The sequence below is a fragment of the Aquarana catesbeiana genome, linkage group LG08 (assembly GCF_042186555.1).
Source record: "Aquarana catesbeiana isolate 2022-GZ linkage group LG08, ASM4218655v1, whole genome shotgun sequence".
Taxonomy (NCBI): domain Eukaryota; kingdom Metazoa; phylum Chordata; class Amphibia; order Anura; family Ranidae; genus Aquarana; species Aquarana catesbeiana.
The window spans coordinates 4,283,249-4,299,059 of NC_133331.1; the positions used below are offsets into that span (position 1 = coordinate 4,283,249).

The 15,811-nt window shown below is 48.0% G+C and overlaps 1 protein-coding gene across 1 annotated transcript; it reads right to left on the bottom strand.

Moving 5' to 3' along the window:
- Nucleotides 1–3,587: 3,587 nt before the first annotated feature.
- On the bottom strand, nt 3,588–14,642 carry LOC141105191 (adaptin ear-binding coat-associated protein 1). The gene is made up of 4 exons (XM_073595079.1): nt 14,495–14,642; nt 13,451–13,551; nt 4,165–4,269; nt 3,588–3,750 (listed from the first exon to the last, which is right to left on the bottom strand). The coding sequence occupies exons 1-4, from the start codon at nt 14,587–14,589 to the stop codon at nt 3,665–3,667; spliced, it is 387 nt and encodes a 128-aa protein (XP_073451180.1). The 5' UTR covers nt 14,590–14,642; the 3' UTR covers nt 3,588–3,664.
- Nucleotides 14,643–15,811: the final 1,169 nt, after the last annotated feature.

A 15,811-nucleotide genomic window follows, 5' to 3' on the forward strand; every position in this document is an offset into this window, starting at 1 on the left:
CACTGGGAAGCGTAGAAACCTTTGATGTTGGCCGACAATCGGCACATGAAGGTATGCATCCTTGATGTCTATGGATGCTAAATAGTCCCCTTTTCTTAGAGATGCTATTACTGAACGAACCGATTCCATCTGGAAGGTTCGCACTTTTAGAAAGGAATTGGATGGATTTGAGGTCCAGAATGGGCCTTACTTCCCCATTTGGCTTCGGCACTGAATAGGTTTGAATAAAACCCCTTAAACTTTTCTTTGTGCGGAACCTTGATAATCACCCTTTGCCTTTTTAGATGTTCTAAGGCTAGGAATAGGTTTTTCTTCTTTTGTAGATGCGAAGGAACTCTTGATCTCGATTTGGGGGAAAAAACTATTTTGTAGCCCTGCGTTATAGTGGAGATAACCCACTTGTCCTGCACCCACCCTGCCCAAGCATCTGCGAACCGCCGCAGTCTGCCCCCCCCCCCCCCCCCACTTGTACTAGTGAGGGCGCCCCTTCACAAGGAGGACTTGGTATTGACCTTATTCGGCTTCTGAGTCCAAGTTCTTTTCTGACCCCCAGGTCTTTTAAAAAGGCAGGTGGTTGAGGCCGTCGATACTTCTTGGGAGAAGATGCACCTGGCCCAGGAGCGTTCGGAGTCTTAAAGTGGAGTTCCACCCACTTTTACAACTCTTCAGCATCCCTCACTAAACTGTGCACTGTAAATGAATTGGATAGTTTTACATTTTTTTCTTAGCACTTACTGTATACCTGGCCGCGGCCCATCGCATCATTTCCTGTTTGCAATGCCTTCAGGGAAGGGGCGGCAACTTCCTCTGACACTGCCGTTGCTATGGAAACCTGACCTGAAACCTATTAAACTGCTTGTGCTGCACTGAGCATGTGCGAGATCTGCAAGGATGAGATCCCGGAAGAAATACAGTCTGGCTTCAGATGCCCACGGCCTGCTGTAAGTTTATAAAATAACAAAACTACTGCTATAAACTAACAAAACAGACCTTAGTTTACAGACTAACTTTACTAGAATACATTAGGCTTGTGTATTATAGGGGTATTTTTATTGAAAAAGTATAATTTCGGCCGGAACACCACTTTTAAAAAGGAAGGCTGCTTATTCCTTCTTTTCATAGGAAGCAAGGAGCTCTTTCCTCCAGAGATCTTTTGGATATACTTATCCAGATCTTCTCCAAACAAACGTTCCCCATGAAAGGGAAAAGCTGCAAGTAGCCTTTTGCATGGCATCTCGGCTGACCAGTTCTTTAACCACAAAACTCTGTGGAGTAGCACTGAGAGTAGCGCAAAGCGAGACATCTGCTGGATTGAGTCTTTTAATGCGTCTATTGCAAAACACAAAACACGAGGAAGTTCTGTCAATTCATCAGAATATTCCTCCTGAACAGGTAGGTTCCTGACCAGTCTTTTAAAACGGTCCTTCAGGGATTGACAGAACCCAATAGTCGCAACAGCCGGTTGTACTGCTGATCCGGCCACCGCAAAAGGAGGCCTTTAGCAAAGATTCCAGCTTTTTATCTGCTGGGTCTTTAAACCCTTTGGGCATCATCCACTGGACAGGTTAAGCTTTTATTTACTGAAGAAATAGCCGCATCCACCAAAAGGTGTATCCCACCTTTTTTTGAACTTTTCCTCCATCGGGTACAAAAAAGAAACCCTTTTAGGAGGTAAGTATTTTCTGTCTGGATGTTCCCAATCAGCGTAAATCAATTGCTCCAATAATGGATGCACAGGAAACACCTGAGAACCTTGCAGAGGTCGCAAGGATCCCAATGTAGAACAGGAAATTTCTGGCCCTTGTACAGGGGGGGCAACTTCAAACCTGCTCTTACCATTTGGGTTAAAGACTGGATAAACAGCTTTTGGGATTGCAAAGCCGTCAATGGTTCCTCCGAACCCGAGTCCCCCGCTGAGGACTCCTCTGCTTCGGCATCTTTATCCCCCTATGGCCACCTCCTCAAAATCCTCTGCCCATTCAGGATCCAAATCACAAGGACCCAATTGGCTAAAGGAGTCCTGGTGCTCAAGTGACTCAGCACTGGGACCAGGCTCAGGAGAGGGAGATTATTTCGTTTCTTCCATCCCTGTGTTACTAAGGCAATCATACCCGCTATTTTGCCTTCAAGACCAGCGAGAGCTGACGTTAAGTCATCCTTAGTAACATAAGCCGAAGCAGGGATATTGGTGGTGGCCACAATGCCTGGAAAATGCAATGGCTCAGCCAGGCCAAATGCCACAGGTCTTTCAGGGGAGACAGGTGCTGCAACAGCCTGAGGTTGATCTCCTGTTTTTGAAGGAGTCACTTTAACCCTCTGGATTAATCCTGTTCCCTGCACCTCGTTTTCTGGAAGACATGCTTACAAGATTAGAGGAAACTTACAGTTCTATATGGCTGTATACAAAGCCTACTAGAGCCTCCTTACAAAGTTTGCAAATGCCTGACTCACGTGCCCCGCTCCTGGCTCCTCTGAGCCTCAGCGAACAGTCTGACACACGCAGGCGCCTGACTTCCCTATGCGTGCGTCGTCACGTGACGTACGCACGCCCGAGACTTACTGCGCACGCCTGCGGGAAACACGTGGCCGCGATGCCGCCATCCCACGCACTAGAGCGCGCGAAGGAGGGAGCGGGTTGCAGGCGCCGTCTGCACGTGCACGCTACCTGCATGCACGCGCCCCTACGCACGGTCCACAACAGGGAACCTAGTCTGTGCAACCGCTCTCCGGAAACCACACAGTGGACACAAAAGGCACTACAATCTGGCATGCAATCTGGCATAACATTACTTATGTAAATAATGTAATACAAAGGGGCCTCCAAAGGAAGCACTCACCGGTCCTCGCAGCAGAGCCTGAGATAGGCCCAATCTTCCCCTATCACCGCGGGCAATGCCACTGAGGACCTTCAGAGACCGGGTCCCCTTTTGTTTTAGGGTCCACACCCCTGGACCTGTAAAGCACCCTTTAGGTTTCCTTGGGCAAATAAAAGACCAGGAATACCAGATCACAAGGGTCCAGCCTCCATAAGGAAACATTACAGGCAAGACGCCGTTCTTGAACCAGGACTCGGGTACCATCCACTTTAGCATGATATGCCATCCGAATGGATCCGATTAGAACATCCTCACTGGGACATTATCTGAAGAAAGAGCTTTCACAGCCGTGACCATCACCTTCAAGACACTGACAAAAAAAACTAAGGTACTTCCTCCTGTATGGGAGGGGTTATATGGGAGGAACCTTCTTACCATTGGTTGCCAGTGTCCAATCACCTAAAGGTAGCATATAAACCCAGATACCCTGTTTCCCCGAAAATAAGACCTAGCGTGATTGTCAGTGATGGCTTCAATATAAGCCCTACCCCCCAAATAAGCCCTACCCTGTTTCCCCGAAAATAAGCCCTACAAGGACTTTAACTAGGGCTTATATTGCAGCCATCACCGACAATCGCGCTAGGTCTTATTTTCGGGGAAACAGGGTAGTCATTACTATGGTGCTCTGTGTCCCGTGATGTACGATAAAGAAAATTATTTTAAATTATTTTTTATTTGTTTTATATTGTTTTTTTTTTCCCTAACACACACTTTTTCTTCCTTTTGCTTTCTTAGCATAGAAGATTAGGGGAACGTGAATACCAAATCTCGCTGCGTCAGTCCGGCACTTACTTGAAGTGATCCTGTAATGATACATTGAAGTCAAACGCGTCCCCCCGATCAGAGAAGCCGATACCGATAAATGCGCTCCTCCCTGGTGGTTTATAAGAAAGAAGCAGTTAAAAACATAACTTTCATTTCTGATAAAATGACCAATTCCATATATCCCTACAGCACCCCTCCCCCCACCCCCACCCCCACCCCCGGCTACCCTTTGATCAAAATTCCTGCAATAAGAACTCTCAGTGTTACTATACAGTCACCAGACCCTTGTTATGTTTTTCCATTAATTATAAAGAATACATTTCATTTCCGTCACAAAGAAATGAAGAACATCCCTTGTGACAGCGAGGGCCGTGACAGGTCCTCTTTATGGAGAGATCTGGAGCCTATTAGACCCCAAATCTCTCCTCTGGCCTCAAAAGCTTCGGACCAAACTGAGATCGGTGTGCACAGATTGTTAGAAGAGGAGATTATTACTTTATTACAAATCGGTCGTTTCTCTCACCATTCCCATCTTGAATTCTGAGCACAAAGTAGCGGCTGGAGTCGGTGACGGTTTCCACCGCGATTCCAGGAAATTGGTCTACCGGAGCCTGAGCGAAGAGTTCCCCTGATGGAGAAAATAACCATCAATGTGGACATTTGGATACAGCAAAATTTATACACACACACACACACACACACACACACAGAGAAGACAGCGCCACCCATAGGAAGTACAGGAAAGAAGACTGCAGGGAAGGCAATCTGACACCCGGATGACTGATCACTGTGACCAATCACAGCAGACCACGACATTTGTACACAAAGGATGGCTTTCACTGTGTACTATTGTGTTGATCTCTATGACTGGTCACAGTCATCACATGGTACAGACAGGGCCAATCACAGTCCATCTGTACTGTGTGATTAGCTGTGGCCAATCACAGGAGAGCAACACATAAGTAAACACTGAATGAATCAGTTTTCAGTAAAAATGGTTGCTTAGAACAGTGAAATTCACAAGAATAAGCAATCATGTGTAAGAAAAGGAGAGAAAAAAAAAAAACAAAAAAAAAACCACACGCTTCCCCATAGGGGTGCAACGGATCGTCATCGATCCGCGATCCAATCCTTGATGGTTGATCCATACGGGACACCCGCGATCCGCGGAGCGCTCTGTGGCCTCGGCCATAGGAAAGGCCGCGGCTTCGGCCTAGCTCCGGAGCGGTGGCCATCTTGGTGCACCCGGCGGCCGTTTAGCACGTGATCGCTCCGTCAAATGACGGAGCGATCACTTGTAACAAACCGGCGTCATGTCATGACGCCGGTTCCTCTCTCCCCTCTGTGTACTGATCTGTACAGTGGAGGGGAGAGATCGGATGGCAGCAGTGCCAATACTCTGCAATGCCCTGCCAATACTCTTCCATACCCTGACAATACTCTGCAACACCCTGCTGCAATGCGCTCACAATACTCTGCAATGCCCTGCTGCAATGCCCTGCCAATACTCTGCAATGCCCTGCTGCAATGCCCTGCCAATACTCTGCAATGCCCTGCTGCAATGCCCTGCCAATACTCTGCAATGCCCTGCTGCAATGCCCTGCCAATACTCTGCAATGCCCTGCCAATACTCTGCAATGCCCTGCCAATACTCTGCAATGCCCTGCCAATACTCTGCAATGCCCTGCTGCAATGCCCTGCCATGCCCTGCCAATATACCCGCCAATACCCTGCAATACTCTGCCACACCCTGCCAATAGGGAGATTGTGGATATTACAGTGGGGGAGATTTTTTTTTTGTTGATCCGAAAATGATCCGAACCGTGACTCCTGATCCGAGGAACGATCCGAACTGTGAGTTTTTTGATCCGTTGCACCCCTACTTCCCCAGAGTAGTACAGCTTTGGATTACATTTCTCTGGTCACTATTGGGGTCGATTTACTAAAACTGGAGAGCGCAAAATCTGGTGCAGCTGTGCATAGAAACCAATCAGCTTCCAGGTTTTAGACCCCCCCCCCCGTTCACATTGGCGCAATTTGACATGTCAAATCGCAGCCTATTGCCAGCAACAGCACCGTCCCAATGGGTGCACCAATTTCTAAAAGTAGTTCCTGCACTACTTTTGGGGACTTCGGGGGGAGGAGGGGGGGGGGGGGGGGGTGATCAAGCGGGGCGATATTAAATGGGCATCTGTGCATGAACCCGCAACAGGTGTCTTTCAAATCGCCCCCCCAGACCTCCCACTGAAATGCACGATTTCAAACCTGCGTTCAGTGTGAATGTAACTTATTGTCAAAGCTTAGCCATTAGCCGACCGCATATATACACTGCGGCAAGTTGGCTCTATTGCGCAAAATGACGTACCTGTATGGCATTTCGTGCAATATCTACGGCGGGGGGGGGGGCGGGGGGGGGGGGGGGGGGGGTTGAGCCAGAGATGCATTTGCGCACAGGGAATGAATCAGCAGGTCCAGCGGACCCGATATCCACCGACCACCAACCCACGATCGTCGTTCCCGGGAGAGGCAGATCACCGTTCTGACAGAGAAGAACATGGGAGGAGATTGTGTGTTTCTGCTAAGCAGGAAAACGGATCTCTGTTCACCCAGACCACCCCCCCCCATACACAGTTAGGAAGCACCCCCTAGGGACACATTTAACCCTTTGATCGCCCCTGGTGATAACTCCTTTCCTGCCAGTGTCATTAGTACAGTGACAGTGCATACTTTACCAAAAACATCTAGCAGAATACACATTGGCCTAAATTTATGAAGAAATTTGATTTTTTTTTTTTTACATTTTTTTTATTGCATATATTTTATAGCAGAAAGTAAAACTTTTTTTTCCCAAAATTGTCGGTCTTCTTTTGTTTATAGCGCAATATAAAAAAAAAAAACAAAAAAAAACACACCACAACACACACAAACAAAACCCGCAGAGGCGATAAAATACTACCAAAAGGGGGGGAAAAAAAAAAAGAAAAAAGGAAGGACATCAATTTTATTGGATACAGAGTCGCACGACCGCGCAATTGTCGGTTAAAAGTAACACGGTGCCGCATTGCAAAACACGGCCTGGTCATCAAGGGGGCAAAACATTCCGGGGCTGAAGTTAGAAGCTGATCGGCTTCCATGCGTGGCTGTACCAGATTTTACACTCGTTTTAGTAAATCAATTCCAATGTGTTAAAAAATAAATAATTATAATATATATATATATATATATATATATATATATATATATATATATATATATATATATATCCATCTATCTATAAAAAACACTTTTGTTTCCCCCCCCCTTTCATCTACCAAAATAATTAATGACAAACTTGCCATGCCTCTTATTAAATACATTGGACTGTCTACTTCCAAAGGGGTGATTTTGGGGGGGGGGTTTATACTGTTCTGGTGTTTTTGGGCCTCAAGAGAGGAGATCGGCCGTCAGTACATCAGGATTGGTGGATTGTGAGATATACAGTGAGGGGAAAAAAGTATTTGATTGGCTGCTGATTTTGTACGTTTGCCCCACTGACAAAGAAACGATCAGTCGGTTTATTATAACAGCGAGAGAACAACAACAAAAATATCCAGAAAAAAAAAAAAAAAAAAAAAGCGCATTTCAAAAAATGTATAAATTGATTTGCATTTTAACGAGTGAAATAAGTGTTTGATCTCCTATCAATCAGCAAGATTTCTGGTTCCCAGGTGTTTTCTATACAGGTAATGAGCTGAGATTAGGAGCACTCTTTTCTCTCTCTCTCTCTTAAAGGAGTGCTCCTAATCTCAGCTTGTTACCTGTATAAAAGACACCTGTCCACAGAATCAATCAGATTCCAATCTCTCCACCATGGCCAAGGCCAAAGAGCTGTCCAAGGATGTCGGGGAGAAGATTGTAGACCTACACAAGACTGGAATGGGCTACAAGACCATCGCCAAGCAGCTTGGTGAAAGGGTGACAACAGTTGGTGGGATTATTCACAAATGGAAGAAACACAAAATAACGATCGATCTACCTCGGTCTGGGGCTCCATACAAGATCTCACCTGGTGGTGATTCAATGATCATGAGAACGGTGAGGAATCATCTCAGAACTACACGGGAGAATCTTGTCAATGATCTCAGCTGGGACCATAATCACCAAGAAAACAATCGGTAACACACTACACCGTGATCGACTGAAATCCTGCAGCCCCCGCAAGGTCCCCCTGCTCAGGAAATCACATGTACAGGTCCATCTGAAGATTACTAATGAAGATCGAATGATTCCGAGGAGAACTGGGGGAAAGTGTTGTGGTCAGAGGAGACCATCAACTCAACTCATGTTCGGAGGAGGAGGAATGCTGCTTATGACCCCCAAGAACACCATCCCCCACCGTCATACAATGGAGGTCCTATGACCCCAAGAACACCATCCCCCACCGTCATACATGGAGGTCCTATGACCCCAAGAACACCATCCCCCACCGCCATACATGGAGGTCCTATGACCCCAAGAACACCATCCCCCACCGCCATACATGGAGGTCCTATGACCCCAGAACACCATCCCCCACCGTCATACATGGAGGTCCTATGACCCCAAGAACACCATCCCCCACCGCCATACATGGAGGTCCTATGACCCCAAGAACACCATCCCCCACCGTCATACATGGAGGTCCTATGACCCCAAGAACACCATCCCCCACCGTCATACATGGAGGTCCTATGACCCCAAGAACACCATCCCCCACCATCATACATGGAGGTCCTATGACCCCAAGAACACCATCCCCCACCGTCATACATGGAGGTCCTATGACCCCCAAGAACACCATCCCCCACCGTCATACATGGAGGTCCTATGACCCCAAGAACACCATCCCTCACCGTCATACATGGGAGGTGGAAACATTATGTTTTGGGGGCATTTTTCTGCTAAGGGGACAGGACAACTTCACCGCATCAAAGGGATGATGGACGGGGCCATGTACCCTCACATATTGGGTGAGAACCTCCTTTCCATTGCCTACTGATGGGGTTAATGGCTAATTGATTGATGAACTGCTGCCTGGAATGCTTTAAAAAAATAAATAAATCAGAAGATTCCCTTCAGTGATATATACAGTATCTGACAAAAGTAAGTACACCCCTCAGTGACATTTGTGTAAATCTTTTCTTCCATCTTTTCATGTGACAACACTGAAGAAATGACACTTGTCTACAATGTAAAGTAGTGAGTGTACAGCTTGTATAACAGTGTAAATTTGCTGTCCCCTCAAAATAACTCAACACACAGCCATTAATGTCTAAACCGCTGGCAACAAAAGTGAGTACACCCCTAAGAGAAAATGTCCACATTGGGCCCAAAGTGTCAATATTTTGTGTGGCCTCCATTATTTTCCAGCACTGCCTTAACCCTCTTGGGCATGGAGGTCACCAGAGCTTCACAGGTTGTCACTGGAGTCCTCTTCCCCTCCCCCATGATGACATCACAGAGCTGGTAGATGTTAGAGACCTTGCGCTCCTCCACCTTCCGTTTGAGGATGTCCCACAGATGATCAATAGGGTTTAGGTCTGGAGACATGCTTGGCCAGTCCATCACCTTTACCCTCAGCTTCTTTAGCAAGGCAGTGGTGGTCTTGGAGGTGTGTTTGGGGTGGTTATCATGTTGGAATACTGCCCTGCGGCCCAGTCTCTGAAGGGAGGGGATCATGCTCTGCTTCAGTATGTCACAGTACATGTTGGCATTCATGGTTCCCTCAATGATCTGTAGCCCCCCAGTGCCAGCAGCACTCATGCAGCCCCAGACCATGACACTCCCACCACCATGCTTGACTGTAGACAAGACACACTTGTCTTTGTACTCCTCACCTGGTTGCCCCCACACACGCTTGTCACCATCTGAACCAAATAAGTTTATCTTGGTCTCATCAGACCACAGGACATGGTTCCAGTAATCCATGTCCTTAGTCTGCTTGTCTTCAGCAAACTGTTTGCGGACTTTCTTGTGCATCATCTTTAGAAGAAGCTTCCTTCTGGGATGACAGCCATGCAGACCAATTTGATGCAGTGTGCGGCGTATGGTCTGAGCACTGACAGGCTGACCCCCCACCCCTACAACCTCTGCAGCAATGCTGGCAGCACTCATACGTCTATTTCCCAAAGACAACCTCTGGATATGACGCTGATCACGTGACCTCAACTTCTTTGGTGGACCATGGCGAGGCCTGTTCTGAGGGGAACCTGTCCTGTTATACCGCTGTATGGTCTTGGCCACCGTGCTGCAGATTAGTTTCAGGGTCTTGGCAATCTTCTTATAGCCTAGGCCATCTTCATGTAGAGCGACAATTCTTTTTTTTTTTTAACCACTTGACGACCGCCTCATGACGATTTACGTCGGCAAGGTGGCACGGGCAGGCAGAATCACGTACATATACGTAATCTGCTTCCTGCGGGCAGGGGGTCCGATCGGACCCCCCCCGGTGCCTGAGGCGGTCGGCTATTGTCCAGCGGCGATCGGAGATGAGGGGGAGACCATCCATTTGTGGCCCCCCCCCCCCCTCGCGATCGCCGCCGGCCAATAGAATAATTTCTCTGCTGCTGTATGCTAAACAGCAGCAAAGGAAATGATGTCATCTCTCCTCGGCTCGGTATTTTCCGTTCCGGCACTGAGGAGAGAAGACATCACTGTGAGTGCACAAACATTACACACAGTAGAACATGCCAGGCACACAAAACACCCCCCTTTACCCCCCGATCGCGCCCCCCCCCCCCCCCTGTCACACTGACACCGAGCAGTTTTTTTTTTTTTTTTTTTCTGATTACTGCATTGGTGTCAGTTTGTGACAGTTACTGTGTTAGGGCAGTTAGTGTTAGCCCCCTTTAGGTCTAGGGTACCCCCCCTAATAAAAAGTTTTAACCCCTTGATCACCCCCCATCACCAGTGTCACTAAGCGATCATTTTTCTGATCGCTGTATTAGTGTCGCTGGTGACGCTAGTTAGGGAGGTAAATATTTAGGTTCGTCGTCGTTTTATAGCGACAGGGACCCCCATATACTATCCAATAAATGTTTTAACCCCTTGATTGCCCCCTAGTTAACCCTTTCACCACTGATCACCGTATAACCGTTACGGGTGACGCTGGTTAGTTCGTTTATTTTTTATAGTGTCACGTTTATTACCGAATAAAGGTTTAGCCCCCTGATCGCCCGGCGGTGATATGCGTCGCCCCAGGCAGCGTCAGATTAGCGCCAGTACCGCTAATACCCATGCACGCAGCATACGCCTCCCTTAGTGGTATAGTATCTGTACGGATCAATATCTGATCCGATCAGATCTATACTAGCGTCCCAGGCATTCCCTCCCGCTGCTTGTAAAAGCAGTCTAGAGGCTAATTGGCTGCTAGGATTGCTTTTACATGAAAGCCGACCGCTGGCTGAAAAGAATGATACCAAGATGATACCTAAACCTGCAGGCATCATTCTGGTATAACCACTCAAAGTCGTGAATGGCGTACCTGAAGACAAAAAAATGGTTAACAATAAAACACAGTAAACGGTAAAGTATAAAAAATTGCATACCTGAAAAACAAACATGATAAAACATAATTTTTGATTTCACTCTTCACTGCCTATCACAGTTTCGGAGGCCATGGAATGCCCAGGTGGCACAAAACTCCCCCCAAATGACCCCATTTTGGAAAGTAGACACCCCAAGCTATTTTCTGAGAGGTATAGTGAGTATTTTGCAGACCTCACTTTTTGTCACAAAGTGTTGAAAATTGAAAAAAAAAAAAGTTTTTTCTTGTCTTTCTTCATTTTCAAAAACAAATGAGAGCTGCAAAATACTCACCATGCCTCTCAGCAAATAGCTTGGGGTGTCTACTTTCCAAAATGGGGTCATTTGGGGGGGGTTTTGTGCCACCTGGGCATTCCATGGCCTCCGAAACTGTGATAGGCAGTGAAGAGTGAAATCAAAAATTTACACCCTTAGAAATCCTGAAGGCAGTGATTGGTTTTCGGGGCCCCGTACGCGGCTAAGCTCCCAAAAAGTCCCACACATGTGGTATCCCCATACTCAGGAGAAGCAGCAGAATGTATTTTGGGGTGCAATTCCACATATGCCCATGGCCTGTGTGAGCAATATATCATTTAGTGACAACTTTTTGTAATTTTTTTTTTTTTTGTCATTATTCAATCACTTGGGACAAAAAAAATAAATATTCAATGAGCTCAACATTCCTCTCAGCAATTTCCTTGGGGTGTCTACTTTCCAAAATGGGGTAATTTGTGGGGGTTTTATACCGCCCTGCCATTTTAGCACCTCAAGAAACGACATAGGCAGTCATAAACTAAAAGCTGTGTAAATTCCAGAAAATGTACCCTAGTTTGTAGACGCTATAACTTTTGCGCAAACCAATAAATATACGCTTATTGACATTTTTTTTACCAAAGACATGTGGCCGAATACATTTTGGCCTAAATGTATGACTAAAATTGAGTTTATTGGAATTTTTTTATAACAAAAAGTAGAAAATATCAATTTTTTTTCAAAATTTTCGGTCTTTTTCCATTTATAGCGCAAAAAATAAAAACTGCAGAGGTGATCAAATACCATCAAAAGAAAGCTCTATTTGTCAGAAGAAAAGGACGCAAATTTCGTTTGGGTACAGCATTGCATGACCGCGCAATTAGCAGTTAAAGTGACGCAGTGCCAAATTGGAAAAAGACCTCTGGTCCTTAGGCAGCATAATGGTCCGGGGCTCAAGTGGTTCAGATCCTCAGAGAGTTCTTTGCCATGAGGTTCCATGTTGTACTTCCAGTGACCAGTATGAGAGAGTGAGAGCGATAACACCAATTTAACACACCTGCTCCCCATTCACACCTGAGACCTTGTAACACTAACGAGTCACATGACACCGGGGAGGGAAAATGGCTAATTGGGGCCCAATTTGGAGATTTTCACTTAGGGGTGTACTGACTTTTGTGAGATAATTCACATACAGCCCCTCCCCCGGTGATATACACACACACAGCCCCTCCCCCGGTGATATACACACAGCCCCTCCCCCGGTGATATACACACAGCCCCTCCCCCGGTGATATACACACAGCCCCTCCCCCGGTGATATACACATACACACAGCCCCTCCCCCGGTGGGGATATACACACAGCCCCTCCCCCGGTGATATACACACAGCCCCTCCCCCCGGTGATATACACACAGCCCCTCCCCCGGGTGATATACACACAGCCCCTCCCCCGGGTGATATACACACAGCCCCTCCCCCGGTGATATACACACAGCCCCTCCCCCGGGTGATATACACACAGCCCCTCCCCCGGTGATATACACACAGCCCCTCCCCCGGTGATATACACACAGCCCCTCCCCCGGTGATATACACACAGCCCCTCCCCCGGTGATATACACACAGCCCCTCCCCCGGTGATATACACACAGCCCCTCCCCCGGTGATATACACACACACACAGCCCCTCCCCCGGTGATATTATATACACACAGCCCCTCCCCCGGTGATATTATATACACACAGCCCCTCCCCCGGTGATATTATATACACACAGCCCCTCCCCCGGTGATATTATATACACACAGCCCCTCCCCCGGTGATATTATATACACACAGCCCCTCCCCCGGTGATATTATATACACACAGCCCCTCCCCCGGTGATATTATATACACACAGCCCCTCCCCCGGTGATATTATATACACACAGCCCCTCCCCCGGTGATATACACACACACAGCCCCTCCCCCGGTGATATTATATACACACAGCCCCTCCCCCGGTGGAGTACCTGTCACCTTGTCCTCCAGTTTGATGAAGGCCACCTTCCCCTTGGATGTCAGTCTCATCCTCCCCGTCCAATCTGGTTCTTCCAACTTCCAGTCCGAGGCCCTGAGAGTACAGACAGGGGGAGTCACCCGGGGGAGGGGGTTATAGTATCAGAGTCCCCTGTGTACCCCGGTTGGAGGAGGGGTGGATATGGAGGGGGGAGGGGTGTTGTAGCCCTGAGCTCCGCCCTAATCTGTATCCCCCTTGGAGGCCTGAGGTGGGTATGGAGGGGTTTTGTAGTACTTGTATCCCAGATAGTAGGATGTGGGTGAGGGGTATGAAGGGGTGTTATAGTACAGAGTCCCCCCCCTCTTCTTTATCCCCGATCATAGGGAGGGGGATTGTAGTACTGAGGTCTCCTCTCCTCTGGTTGGTGGGATGGGGAGGGGGGGGAGGTGTTGTAGTACAGATGATACCTATGATTGATTGTATGAGGTGGAGGGGTGTTGTAGTACGGGGTCCCCCCTTCACCTTTATCTCTGGTCATAGGGATGTGGGGGATGGGTATAAGGTGGAGGGGTGTTGTAGTACCACTACCCAAAGTTGGAGGGATGTGGGGGATGGGTATGGAGGGGGTTTGTAGTACCTGTACTCCAGATAGCAGCTGGGTGAGGGGTATGAAGGGGTGTTATAGTACAGAGCCCCCCTCACATTTAGTTCTGGTCATAAGGATGTGGGGGATGGGTATAAGCTGGAGGGGTGTTGTAGTACGGGGTCCCTCCTGTTGGGGGAGGAGTATTGTAGTACCTGTAGCCCCGGTTGGGGAGATGTGGGGGATGGGTATGGAGGGGTGTTGTAGTACAGAGCCCCCCCCCTCATATTTAGTTCTGGTCATAAGGATGTGGGGGATGGGTATGAGGTGGAGGGGTATTGTAGTACGGGGCCCCCCCGGGTGGGGGAGGAGTATTGTAGTACCTGTAGCCCCGGTTGGGGAGATGTGGGGGATGGGTATGGAGGGGTGTTGTAGTTCGGGGTCCCTCCCGTTGGGGGAGGAGTATTGTAGTACCTGTAGCCCCGGTTGGAGGCCCGGGGTGGGATCCGGTACACACTGATCTCCGGTTTCACACACAGTACGGACTCGTACTCCGCCTCCGCCGCCATCTTCACTCCGCCCGACCGATCAGCTGACAGACCGACTTCCGCCCGTCACCATGGAGACCACATCCGGGGAGCCGACCAATCAGAGCCCCGGGGACGTCACGTGACTCCGAGGAACGTCATGGCGCCATTTCTGAAAAAAGTGAGGAGAGAACTCCGCCCCCAACCCGCCCACACCCCGCCCACACCCCGCCCCCCCATATACAGAGCGTCGGACACTTTCCTGACCTGTGTGAGAAACTTCTGATGTCAGCTGTCTCCTCATCACCGATCATCTCCTGTACTATGTCTGCAGTCTCTGATCATCTCCTGTACCATGTCTGCAGTCTCTGATCATCTCCTGTATTATGTCTGCAGTCTCTGATCATCTCCTGTACTATGTCTGCAGTCTCTGATCATCTCCTGTATTATGTCTGCAGTCTCTGATCATCTCCTGTATTATGTCTGCAGTCTCTGATCATCTCCTGTACTATGTCTGCAGTCTCTGATCATCTCCTGTATCATGTCTGCAGTCTCTGATCATCTCCTGTACTATGTCTGCAGTCTCTGATCATCTCCTGTACTATGTCTGCAGTCTCTGACCATCTCCTGTACTATGTCTGCAGTCTCTGATCATCTCCTGTATCATGTCTGCAGTCTCTGATCATCTCCTGTACTATGTCTGCAGTCTCTGATCATCTCCTGTACTATGTCTGCAGTCTCTGATCATCTCCTGTACTATGTCTGCAGTCTCTGATCATCTCCTGTACTATGTCTGCAGTCTCTGATCATCTCCTGTACTATGTCTGCAGTCTCTGATCATCTCCTGTATTATGTCTGCAGTCTCTGATCATCTCCTGTACTATGTCTGCAGTCTCTGATCATCTCCTGTATTATGTCTGCAGTCTCTGATCATCTCCTGTACTATGTCTGCAGTCTCTGATCATCTCCTGTATCATGTCTGCAGTCTCTGATCATCTCCTGTACTATGTCTGCAGTCTCTGATCATCTCCTGTACTATGTCTGCAGTCTCTGATCATCTCCTGTACTATGTCTGCAGTCTCTGATCATCTCCTGTACTATGTCCGCAGTCTCTGATCATCTCCTGTATTATGTCTGCAGTCTCTGATCATCTCCTGTACTATGTCTGCAGTCTCTGATCATCTCCTGTACTATGTCTGCAGTCTCTGATCATCTCCTGTACTATGTCTGCAGTCTCTGATCATCTCCTGTATTATGTCTGCAG

What these genes read in the sequence shown, in the direction of transcription:
- LOC141105191 (XM_073595079.1), bottom strand. Translation starts at nt 14,589, where the DNA reads ATGGCGGCGGAGGCGGAGTACGAGTCCGTACTGTGTGTGAAACCGGAG. An exon ending in GCCTCCAACCGGGGCTACAG is followed by an intron (nt 13,552 to 14,494) that starts GTACTACAATAC and finishes CTGTACTCTCAG; the next exon opens with GGCCTCGGACTGGAAGTTGG. An exon ending in CAGAATTCAAGATGGGAATG is followed by an intron (nt 3,751 to 4,164) that starts GTGAGAGAAACG and finishes ATAAACCACCAG; the next exon opens with GGAGGAGCGCATTTATCGGT.